Below are 13101 nucleotides of genomic sequence, written 5' to 3' on the forward strand. Positions count from 1 at the left end.
AAAGGAAGGACATAGGTGATCCAGAAGTTGAGTTTCTGATAAGAGAGAAAGACTTGGTGAACAAAACTATGGAAAATGGTATCCGAGAGGATTTGTTGCCATTCCTAAAGGATGTATATCCGTCTAAACGTTACACCATCATAAAGAAAGCAGTCGACAAAGCTTTTGATTTTCTCTACAGGAAGTTAGAGGAACACAAGGAGACATTTGATGCCAGTAAGTTATGTAAAATCACTTATTTTCGTGGGCTTTTTGGCGTGTTTTGTTGCATTGTCGTTTTGTATTGTCGTGTTTTCGCGAATGACTTAATTTCACAGTCATAAAATAAATAATGAACAATTTTAAAACCCCACAAAACTGCTTGATTTCATATTTACAATAATTAGAATATAATTTGTTTTTGTTAAAAACAAAGGTCTCCCCAGCTTCCCAAATTGAAAGTGTTCCAAATTACACCCTCCTCCCCTTAATGTACCGCATGGTATGGAGGAGAAAGCATGAGCAGGAACATAGGCATTATGATGTGCACTTTATGCATTGAAGAAAACGACAGAGAAAGGATTCAACTTTGATGTGATCAATATCATTGCTGTATATGCTCTCTCTCTCTCTCTCTCTCTCTCTCTCTCTCTCTCTCTCTCTCTCTATATATATATATATATATATTTATTATATACTTTCAATTTCATCTCTTCTTTTTTCTTTAAAAGTTTGCGGGCATATATCACACGATATATGCCCGGAAACATTCCGGCCCGCAAACATTACGTCACAATCAAATTTCTACGCCGTTAATTTTCAATTTTTTTGGTGTTTTTCCATATTTTACTCAGTTAAACCGATAAAGTTATTGTTAAAAATAAAATTATTGTTGGTTTCTAAATGAAATTGAAAGTATATAATAAAAAGGTTATAGACTTTGTATGGGAAATATGACGACCTCGTTTTTTGTCGCGAACGGACCTCGCAAGCTCGGTCCGTGTACGCGCCAAAAAAACTCGGTCGTCATATTTTCCCATACAAAGTCTATAACCTATAAATATATTTCTCTCATATCTACGTATGTAAGATATATAGAATATCACACTCTAATGTTGATCTCGGACCTGGAATTGGCCCCGAGAGTTGATCTCGGCCCGATATTGTTTATATCATATACTTAAAACACAACAAGTTGATAAACATTTTTTTTAAAATGAGGGGGGGGGGGGTATTGACCCAAACATAAATACATGGTATACTGTACAACGATATTTGACTATTTCATTCCTTCAGTGAGTTTACTTTAATGATTATGTTTCCAGTACTATTGGCATTGTGAAACATGCTAAAGTCTGGGTTTTGTAGCTTTATTCCATTGCTGGTCACAATAATCATGGACATCCCCTCATGTGGTCTAGAATCTGGACGTTTCAATTAACTGAACTGCTTGACTGAGAAACTCGTCATATCTATCGCTGTGCTGTTCATGTACATGTATATACTATTAAGCAGCTCCTAGGGGCTTGCTAATGAATACTAAAATTGGAAATAAGTGAATTATTTTTATTTCTTTTTTCGGATTTACCAAACTCGCCCGTTTTCATTATTTCATATAATTTGTAAGAGTTGTAGAACTTTGTTTACGTGGCGTCATCGTATGAAAGGGAATGTTTACAGATTTGATGCTGCTATTTATTTGCTTAGGGAATGTTACCTTATACTGAAGTAAGTTTTTTTTTTTTACCGTTTCCCATCTGTTTAGCATCTATAAGTCGTTGAAAAACGTCGGAAGATATTGGTTTTGCTTTTCTCGTTTTATTGCCAATTAATTCCTCGGGATTTTAGATTTCAGAAATCGTTCATTAGGACCGGGAATTTCTGAAAATGCTTCAGTATCACCCTCCATAATCCTCCTACTGTTATCTGTCGCCTAGAACGTTGATTGTTTTGAAATGAAGTTAAACGTGTTATTGTTCTAAATAAACAATTGTTACTTGGGTTACCCCCCTTTGCTTAGATACTCGCTACAATTTAGCGCTGTTTTTGAAAACGTTTTTATTTAATTTTTCTGCTTAAATTAAAATTTTGTCGTGGAAGAAAGTATTATATTTGAAAAAAAAATTGTGTCTAACATCATTTTTTCATGTAGTTATGTTAGATTTCAAAAGATTAAAGAAGAAATAGCCATTTGAAATTTGAGGGCGAGACAGCCCCTTGACAACGGGCCGAGACAGATATATATCATATACTTAGTAGTGTATCAGCCCTGATACACCTATCTTGGCTAGGGTGAGACAGCTGCAAGTAGGTAGGGCTGTCTCGCCCTAAGGGCCGAGATATCTCTGTCTCGGCCCGTTGTCAAGGGGCTGTCTCGCCCTCAAATTTCAAATGGCTATTTCTTCTTTAATCTTTTGAAATCTAACATAACTACATGAAAAAATGATGTTAGACACAATTTTTTTCATATATAATACTTTCTTCCACGACAAAATTTAATTTAAGCAGAAAAATTAAATAAAAACGTTTTTGAAAACAGCGCTAAATTGTAGCGAGTATCTAAGCAAAGGGGGGTAACCCAAGTAACAATTGTTTATTTAGAACAATAACACGTTTAACTTCATTTCAACACAATCAACGTTCTAGGTGACAGAAAACAGTAGGAGGATTATGGAGGGTGATACTGAAGCATTTTCAGAAATCCCCGGTCCTAATGGAGATAAAATGTTAATTTACAGCAATTTTGATGTAGAAAACTGTTTTAAAACGATTTCTGAAATCTAAAATCCCGAGGACTTGGCAATAAAACGAGAAAAGTAGAACCATTATCTTCCGACGTATTTCAACGACTTATAGATGCTAAACAGATGGGAAACGGTAAAAAAAAAACTTACTTCAGTATAAGGTAACATTCCTTAAGCAAAGAAATAGCAGCATCAGATCTGTAAACATTCCCGTTCATACGATGACGCCACGTAAACAAAGTTCTACAACTCTTACAAATTATATGAAATATTGAAAACGGGCGAGTTTGGTAAATCCGAAAAAATAAATAAAAATCAGCAATGGAATAAAGCTACAAAACCCAGACTTTAGCATGTTTCACAATGTCAATAGTACTGGAAACGTAACCATTAAAGTAAACTCTCTGAAGGAATGAAATAGTCAAATATCGTTGTACAGTATACCATGTATTTATGTTTGGGTTAATGACCCCCCCCCCCCACCCCCCCCCCCCCACCCCCATTTAAAAAAAAATGTTTATCAACTTGTTGTGTTTTAGGTATATGATATAAACAATATCACACTCTAATGTTGATCTCGGACCTGGGATTGCCCCTCGAGTGATCTCGGGGCCAATCCCAGGTCCGAGATCAACATTAGAGTGTGATATTCTATATATCTCGGCCCTTAGGGCGAGACAGCCCTACCTACTTGCAGCTGTCTCACCCTAGCCAAGATAGGTGTATCAGGGCTGATATACTACTAGGTATATGATATACAGATATTCTATGAAAGAAAGGTATGTAAGATATTTCTATCTTTCATATCACGTGACGTTTATCTTACATATCCCGTGACGTCATAATCAATACACAACTAGCTTGCAACTTACCTCGCCTCGATTGACGAACACTAGCGTCTGCAAAGCTCTTGTACAAAAAATGACAGATTGTAATGTCCCTGATAATCTCCAGGTGTATGTGAACGGACACAAAAATACACATTCCTTGAACAATTACCACACACTCAACAATAGTCACAAATTCCCCATACACCTATGTCATCCTGTGCATTAGGCCAGTTCACAGAAACCCAGCCCACACGGTCTATTACTTCTAGGCCTACCTCCACATTCACTCTGTCAACGTCTACTGTCCGTGTCTCAGGTGAAATAAGTGTCTTCAATGTCCATGAGACTCGAGTTCTTGCATGCGTGGAAAACGAAAGTCTATCCATGTCCATAATTATATCCATCAACAAAAACCACTTGGAATCTCTCTTCACACACTCGTCATTAAATAACTGCTCAATTAATATCAATATCAATGCTTCTCTAAGAAAAAATCGTGCAGTTGTGGATTCGTATTCTGATTAGGTCTGTCAAAATGTTTCGCGCTGATGGACTGTCGAGTTAACGTCACGCATCACCCTGATTATTGATTTATTCAAAGAGGAATAACTCTAATACAATTCACATACACTCGTTGGCCGATTTTTTGTCGGCAACGTAGTTGCCAAAATGAGAGTCGTAGAATTATTTTTAATGTACAACGAAAAATTAATTAATTGGGAATTTCTCAAAATGGCGTCGCTAGGCACAAGGAAAACGGAAAATCTAGAAATATGAGAGAAAAATACTCTCTTATGAGTTGCCATGAAATATTAAGGTGATTCCACCCTCGGGGTTGCAAAAAAGCAGTAAAACCCTCGGCAAAGCCTCGGGTTTCACAGCTTTTTTTGCAACCCTTGGGTGGAATCACCTTATATTTCATGGCTACTCATAAGAGAGTCTTATAATATATAATGTCAAAAATGAATAGAAGAAATCGGCACAGTTGTTAAATAGTTTAAAAGAATAAAATCCAAAATGATCACATAATAATCAATGATCAGTTCCTTTGTGTGTATATATATATATATATATATATATATATATATATATATATATATATATATACACATGTAGGACTCCAAAGTGCGATGGTCATGCCAAAGTGCGATGTCTTGCCAAACCCCGATGGTGTGACACGCCAAAGTGCGATGGTCCACACTCATGCGCCAAAGGCCGATGGACTGAGCGCCTTTGAAGTGCGATGGTGTGATACGAATGCGTCATAATGCGATGGTGTCGACACGACAAAGTCTGATGGTGCATACTAATGCGCCAAAGTGGGATGGAGTGACACGCCGAAGTCCTTGGGTTGTAAACGACAGTGTTTTGGTATAGACTGTACCAACCGTGTGTTGTTTCACCAAAATATCAGTGCAAAATCCATGCACAAAAAATAAGGATAAGGACTTATTTCATTACCATTTAGTTGTCGTGTTATTAAACACGACATTTTCCAACGCGAAATCATATAGAATTTTGCATACTCCCAGGAATTTATTACGTGTACATCACAAGTAATAAATGATCGTGAATTAACGAATGTCTGGATGAAGTAGATAGATCGACAACAAATGTACAAGTTTGCCGTTCTTACAATCCTCAACAGTGTAAACCTTGCCGTTGCTGTCGTCCATGTCAATCTTAATCACCCTCGCCTTCCTCGAATACATCCCGAAGAAGTTGGTGTCAGCACTTTAAGGCAAACTGATGTTGCATTTCTTTTGTTTTATTTTGAAAGACGTTAAGAATGACGTCACAATGATGTGCCGTCACAAATGTTACTGAACCCTGCACCATCGGACTTTGGTGTGACCATCGCACTTCAGCGTCCGTAACGTTAACAAACCATCGCACTTTGGCGCAGATCATCGCACTTTGGCGTGACCATCGCACTTTGGAGCGACCATCGCACTTAAGAGTCTTACAAATGTATATATATATATATATATATATATATATATATTTATATATATATATATAAAGTCAAAAAATAAAATCCAATACTCAAACTTTTATCTATAGGGTTCGTCAGTAGAATTTTAACAAATTAAGCGCTTTCATTTTTAAGATAATTTGTTTTCATAATGTAAAACGTCTGAAGAATTTTAAAAATGATAGCGCTTAGGTTTTACAACGTGTTGTCATATTTTATTTAATATTTTACCTATTGATTACCGGATACTGAGGCAATTTTTCACACACACACACACACACACACACACACACACACACACACACACACACACACACACACACACATATATATATATATAAAATGCATGTATTGTCCTTGTTTGTATGTAAGGCTCATTATTATCATGTGTGTAAGGTGAAGATAACGAACAGTGATCAATCTCAACCCCTACAAGCAATACAAAATAGATAGTTGGGCAAACACGGACCCCTGGACACACCAGAGGTGGGATCAGGTGCCTAGGAGGAGTAAGCATCCCCTGTTGACCGGTCACACCCGCCGTGAGCCCCATATCCTGATCAGGTAAACGGAGTTATCCGCAGTCAAATCAGTGTGCCAAGAACGGCTTAACAATCGGTATGAAACACGTCAGACAGCATTTGACCCAATGCGAGGTTGTATTGACGAACTAGATCGTTATAACGACCACATAATTTGCGAAATGCTGACTTCAATCGAGACTGTTGAAATCTCTGTACCATCAACTTGTTTGTCAGTAGCTTACCTCGATTTAAAAACTGACTATACCCAGAACAAGCTCTTGCATATCGAATCAGTTGAGATATATAAACACCATATGCAGGTGATAATTGTATTTTAAACGAACTTGGTTTTAATTCCACTTTTGGTAATCGTACTCATATTCCAACCTCCTTTTCAAAAGATGAAATTCTTCAAAACTGCTTCGGTTTTAGACACATTTAATATCCCAGTCAATGGGTCAGATTAATAGGAGTTACCGCACATATACTGGATTCCTAAACTACATAAAAAAACCTACAAACAAAGATACATTGTTGGATCCAGTAAGTGCTCTACCAAGCCCCTATCTTTGCTCCTCACGAAATTATTAACATCTGTGAAGGAGAAACTTTAAATTCACTGTGCGACTACATATGCCATAAGTGGTGTAAATCAAATATTGATTCTAAAAAACTCTAAAGAACTTTTAGTAAACCTGAAATCGCAACACCTTTTTTCAAATCAACAACATCAAAACGTATGACTTTTCAACACTTTACACGACCATTCCTCACGATAAATTGTGTCCGGTTGACGGAATATGCTTACTCCTCCTAGGCACCTGATCCCGCCTCTGGTATATCCAGGGTTCGCGTTTGCCCAACTCTCTATCTTGTATTGCTTATAGAAGTTATGAGATTGATCACTGTTCGTTATCTTCACCTTTCAACGAAAAGGAAAACGGAAATATTCATATCTAGTGATCAGTCATCCAAAATATTACTTTGTTAACCAACACTCTGATTCCATGCACAAGTACTCTGGAGTTGAAATAAACAATATGCTGGAGTTCCTCATTGACAATATCTTCGTGGTCTTTGGTGATCAGGTCTTCCAACAGTCTGTTGGAATTTCCATGGGCACGAATTATGCTCCTTTGTTAGCTGACTTGTATTCCTATGAATCAGAATTTATTCAAAAACTTCTACGTGAGAAGAAAATATCTCTTGCTGCGGCCTTTAATTCGACATTTAAATATATCAACGATGTTTTACCTATCACCAATAATAGCTTTCACTCGTATGTCCATTCGATATATCCATGTGAACTCGAAATAAAAGACACCACAGAGTCGTCCACTTCTGCTTTATACTTAGATATTTTATTGAAAGTAGATACTAACAGCCAACTAACAACTCAACTTTATAACAAACGGGATGATTTCAGCCTCTCCATTGTCAACTTCCCATTTTTATTGAGCAAAATTCCTTTATCACCTGCATATGGTGTTTATATCTATCAACTGATTCGATACGCAAGCGCTTATTCTGCGTATGGTCAGTTTTTAAATCGAGGCAGGCTACTGAGAAACATGTTGATGGTGCAAGGGGATTCAAGGTTTATAGTCAGCATTTCACAACTTCTATGGTCGTTATAACAATATAGTTTGCCAATACAACCTATCATTGGGTCAAATGCTGTTTGACGTGTTTCATATCGATTTTTAGACCATTCTTGGCACACTGAGTTTGACTAGGGATAACCCCTGATCAAGATCTGGGCTCATGGCGGGTGTGACCGGTCGACGGAGGATGCGTACTGCTCCTAACCACCTGATCCCACCTCTGGTGTGTCCAGGGGTCAGTGTTTGCCCAACTCTCTGTTTTGTGTTGCTTGTGAGAGTTATGAGATTGATCGCTGTTCGTTATCTTCACCTTTCATGCTACAAAATAATTACTGTTATGCTGAAATACCAGTAGGAAAGTGAACATGAAAAAAGTGAGCTACAAATCACTCTTCTTTGATCCACTGTAAATTGTAGGAAAATATTTTAGATCTCTTGTTCAAAACACTGTCAATATTTCATGATAATGAAGTATTGTTCAAACCGATAAGTAATATTGGAGAAGTGATCACAAGTTATTCTACATCCTTCACCCCTCTTAGATCCACTATATTTTGTTTGCTTCGTAACCGGAAGGTCGTGACTTAGAGCCCCTCTCGTGCCATGGCCGCGTCAAACGTAAGACTTTAAAATAGGTAATGACTGCTCCTTCACCAAATGTTCGGCATTTAGAAGTTAGAATCACGGGTCTTTTGGATATGACCTTAAAACGGAGGTCCTATGTCGCGACAGGCGTTGGCGCGATAAAGAACCCTCACTGGTACGTCCCTGAGAGCTAAGCATAGGTCTGTGTGGTACTTCACCTACAGCTGGTGACGTCTCAATATGAGTGAACAATTCTCGACGGGATGTAAAAACAGTCAATCAATAGATTCACTATAACTTTTAGGAAAATAATTAGATCCTCACGTTCCGACGATATGCAAATTTACAAATGGCATTGAAGCATTGTACAAAGTTTCAAGTCTATCGGATAAGCTATATTGGAGAAGTGTTCACAAGCTATCTTACATCCTCCACCCCCTTAGATCCACGATAACTTTTATGAAAATAATTGGATCCTCACATCTTGACAATGTTCACATCTACAAATGGCAATGAAGTATTGTACAAAGTATCAAGTCTATCCGAGAAACCACATTAAAAGAGAAGAAGCGTTCACAAGATTTTGTTACAAAGAGATGGTTGGACAGACTGACAGATGGACAGAAAGTAGAAAAACAATATGTCTCCCCATGAAGAGGATGGATATAAATACATATAATGACATTTCCTTGGTACATGCATACCGTTATATAAATATATTTTATCAGGAAGGATTTTATCCGTATCATGTAAAGAAGAATTCTTCAAATAAAATGTAATAATGAAGTGTACGTAATAAATCATGATCAATAAATCAATTAATCAAATAATCTTTTCTTTTATTTTAAAAGACAACATCCGTGACCTGACTGACCATCTGCTGATGGCGAGATCTGAGGTAGAACGGACAGGCGATGAAGAATCCCTGCAGAAGTTAACAGACACCTACCTGTTACAGACTATATCCGACATATTTTTTGGTAAGTTACAATTAACATATGTAAATATACAGGAATGTAATACTACTTTTTTATTTCTGAAATATTATTCATAAATTGACCATCTACAATGTACGCTTATTGTGTATTAGCATATTTTGAAATAGAGATAAAAAGTTGTATCAGAAATTCAGATTTCGATTAGCCATACGTTGTTAGAATGAATTCGATATTGAAAATATTTTTATCATTAACATTTCAAGTATAATTGCATACATACAGGTTTCAGTTCTGTGAATAGAATTGTTAATGTCATCTCTGTATGTTGTTGCAGCCGGTGTAGACACAACCAGAATAACACTAGAGTGGTTCCTATGTTTCATATCTGGACTTCCAGAAATACAGGCCAAATGCCAAAAGGAAATCGAACAAAATATAGGTATAAAATGCATTTATTTCTCTATTAAATCAATATCTAAAATTCTTAATGTATAATTACCTGTATTCATTTCACAAGTCGTTAGTTTTCATCAGTTCTTGAATAAATAACTGACCCCACAGATCCGGGTGAACACTCTGCAGCTCAAAGGAACGAGAAATCCACCCAAATGTGAAATACGTAAAATCCGAGGTTGTTTTGTACACATGCTTTGTTATACAAAATGTTATTGGACAATGGTTCGTGGAAAATGACCAATGACGTGCCAAAAGACAAAATGCTTGATTAAAAGAAGCCTCGGACTGTGAAGATTCTTATGGGTCAGTTCTACGGTGGATTACTCGCTTTTATTGACTAAAAATATATTCCTTAGATTGCTTTATCAGGATCAGAAGGGTTTGTTGAATGCACAAGTTTAGACAGCTCAAAATATATCAGGCTAGAAAAGTTCAAAATGAATGCGACTTCATTTCACATATTCTATACTGTCATAACACAGTAGCGAGAGCGAGAGAGAGAGAGAGTATATCGCGCGCACATCTGGCAACTATACGCTCATTTCTGGTGAACTGTTTAAAGTCAGAAAGAGGGCCATCTGCTTTAAGAATACCGCGGTTATGATACTTAATGCATGGCAAGATTATTACCCCAAAATGATTAACTTCCCCTAATATACTACAAGGATTTCAAGAGGTTCCTTTGAAGTCAGCTTTTCGCAAATTTTATTATCCTTATAACGATCTAATTCACCATTATAACCTGTCATTGGGTTCATACCAATTGATAGACCGGTCTTTGCACACTGAGTTTGACTACAGATTACTCCTTTTACCCGATGGAGATATAGTGCTCACGACGGGTGTAACCAATCAACAGGGGGTGCTCACTCAGTTTCTTTTAGGCACTTTTTTCCCACCCCTGGTGTGTTCATGGGTCCTGCTCACTCAGCTCATTTTAGACACTTTTTCCCACCCCTGGTATGTCCATGGGTCCGTGTTTGCCCTAAGCTTACTCCTAATGTTGTATTCTTTGTGAGAGTTATCATGAGATTGATCACTGTTTGTTATGTTCACCGTTTCATATTTCAAAATCTATCCACACAATTTTTAGCTCTTCTGAGCCGAAGGCTCAAAGAGCTAATCATATGGCCATATGTCTGGCGTGCGGTGTGCGTCAACCTTTTGGAAAAAGGGCTACATGTATATCTTAAAAACCTCTTCGCCAATTTTTGTCAAATTTGTCACAGGGTATCCTTGGCCCAAGGGTTTTCATTTGTACTAAAACTAGGGTTGTGACCCTTTAACAAGGGGATATAATTAGGAAAATGCAAATAAAAGTAGTGGTTGCTAAAAAATCTTCTTCTGAAGAACCACTGGGCAAATTATCACCAAACTTATGCATACGGATGAGGATAGGTTGTAGATAAAATATTGTTCAAGGCATTATCATGGGGCAAAGGGTGTAGTCTCAAGGTCACTTCAAAGTTGACCTTAAATTTTGTTTTGTTAAAACTTTGATATTTTGCTTAGTATAAGGACTAGGATCATCAAATTTTGTCAGTTGATGCATCTTAGGACCTAATATGATGTTGTCTCAAAAGTAGGTCATGGTGACCTACTTTTTGAATTTCGCAGGTAATTATTATTAAATGGATTTTGATGCATATCTTGGACACTTTTGAGCCTATGATAATCAATGGTTGTCAGTTGATGGATCATGGAACCCTAGAAGTGCGTCATGTGAAAAGTATGTCACCATCACCTACTTTCTGAATTTTATGGCTAATCATTTATGAATACATTTTAGGTTGTTATTTCAGATACCGAGAGGTTTAGAATCATCAAACCTTGTAAGATAGTGCGTCTAGAGGCCTCAAAACATATTTATAAAAAAAAAAGGAGGTCACAATGACCTACTCTTTGAATTTTGCAGACATTCAATTTTCACATTTTCAAATTTAGATGCATATTTTGGACACTATGAAAGCTAGGATCATCAAACTTTGTCAGTTGATGCATCTTGAGTCTTCATAGTTTTTTTTTATCAAAAAGTAGGTCACCGTGACCTACTTTAGGAATTTGACAGCTATATTTTAATATTTCAGATACTATTTGACTTACAATTATCAAACTTTGTCAGTTGATGTATGTTGAGTCTTCAGAGTGTGTTGACTAAAAAGTAGGTCACCGTGACCTATTTTTGGATTTTGATGGCTATATTTGAATATTTCAGATACTATTTGACTTACAATCATCAAACTTTGTCAGTTGATGGGTCTTGAGTCTTCAGAGTGTGTTGACATAAAAAGTAGGTCACTGTGACCTACTTTTGGAATTTGACGTTTATATCTGAATATTTCAGATACTATTTGACTTCAATTATCAAACTTTGTCAGTTGATGCATCTTGAGTCTTTGGAGTGTATCGACCAAAAGTAGGTCACCGTGACCTACTTTTGGACAGTTACATTTAAATTTTCAGGTACTATTTGACTTAACATCATCAAACTTTGTTAATTGATGAATCTTGGATAGTGAGAATTTTTGCCTGTTCTACAATGTATCAGAAGAACGATTCTAGGCCCATGGGCCTCTTGTTTATTTTGGAATTAACCGCATTTTCCTTAAAGGGAGACGTTGTCCATCAATAGCGGACAGACAGAGTTTACCTTACACTGAGGCGTGTATATACGAAACAATGAGAGCAGGAGTGATAGCGGCATTAGGTCTTCCTCATCTTACCATATGCGATACCAACGTTGGTATGTATAGTCGATAACGTCAATTCATAGACGTGTCTCTGGTGTATTTTAGATATATATATTTAAATCGATTTTGATATTTCTATATACATGTAGATCAAAGAATTGATTTGATACTAACATGCTTTCATAGTAAACTGAATTCATTATATTAAGTTTTATTGGGAGTAAGAAGTAGATTCTTTCGATTTGTAACAGGTGGATATGACGTTCCCAAAGGCACAGTAGTTTTAATCAACCATTATGCTCTGCATCAGGATACGAATTACTGGAAAGATCCAGAGAAATTTAATCCACTTCGATACCTAGACGAGAACGGCAAAATGGATCCCAAAAAACTTGACAGTTGGCTGCCTTTTTCTGCCGGAAGAAGGGTATGTCTAGGAGAGTCTGTGGCTAAACCGGAAATCCTGATGATGTGTGTGCATCTTCTACAACGCTTCCACATTTCATTACCAGAGGGTGTAAAACCGAATTTCGTCGGTGAACATCGTAATGTATTCGGAACAGAAAGTCCTGCTGACTTGGAAATTGTAGTTACAGAACGTTCTTAGATTTAAACAAATTGTTCCTGTTAGAACTTTCTTAAACTGGCTGTTTAATATCAGCTGTAAATTGATAGTTTTCTTGACTTCTTTTTAAAAGTACATTGTATATTTTATGAATTTCTCTCTTCTCCCTCAAATACATGTATGCATGTATACATTAAAGCATTGACTGAAA

The 13101-nt window shown here is 36.8% G+C and overlaps 1 protein-coding gene across 2 annotated transcripts in view; it reads left to right on the forward strand.

The window, feature by feature from the left end:
• Positions 1–13101, forward strand: part of LOC130046804 (steroid 17-alpha-hydroxylase/17,20 lyase-like) — a 33863-nt gene extending 20762 nt beyond the window's left edge. For both annotated transcript variants that reach the window (XM_056139764.1, XM_056139763.1), the window contains exons 7-11: positions 5–216; positions 9093–9221; positions 9514–9618; positions 12247–12378; positions 12577–13101. In XM_056139764.1, the coding sequence (XP_055995739.1) occupies positions 5–216; positions 9093–9221; positions 9514–9618; positions 12247–12378; positions 12577–12932 (934 nt within the window). In that variant the 3' untranslated portion in view covers positions 12933–13101. The remainder of the gene's footprint in view (positions 1–4; positions 217–9092; positions 9222–9513; positions 9619–12246; positions 12379–12576) is intronic.

The sequence above is a fragment of the Ostrea edulis genome, chromosome 6 (genome assembly GCF_947568905.1).
Source record: "Ostrea edulis chromosome 6, xbOstEdul1.1, whole genome shotgun sequence".
Classification (NCBI taxonomy): Eukaryota; Metazoa; Mollusca; class Bivalvia; order Ostreida; family Ostreidae; genus Ostrea; species Ostrea edulis.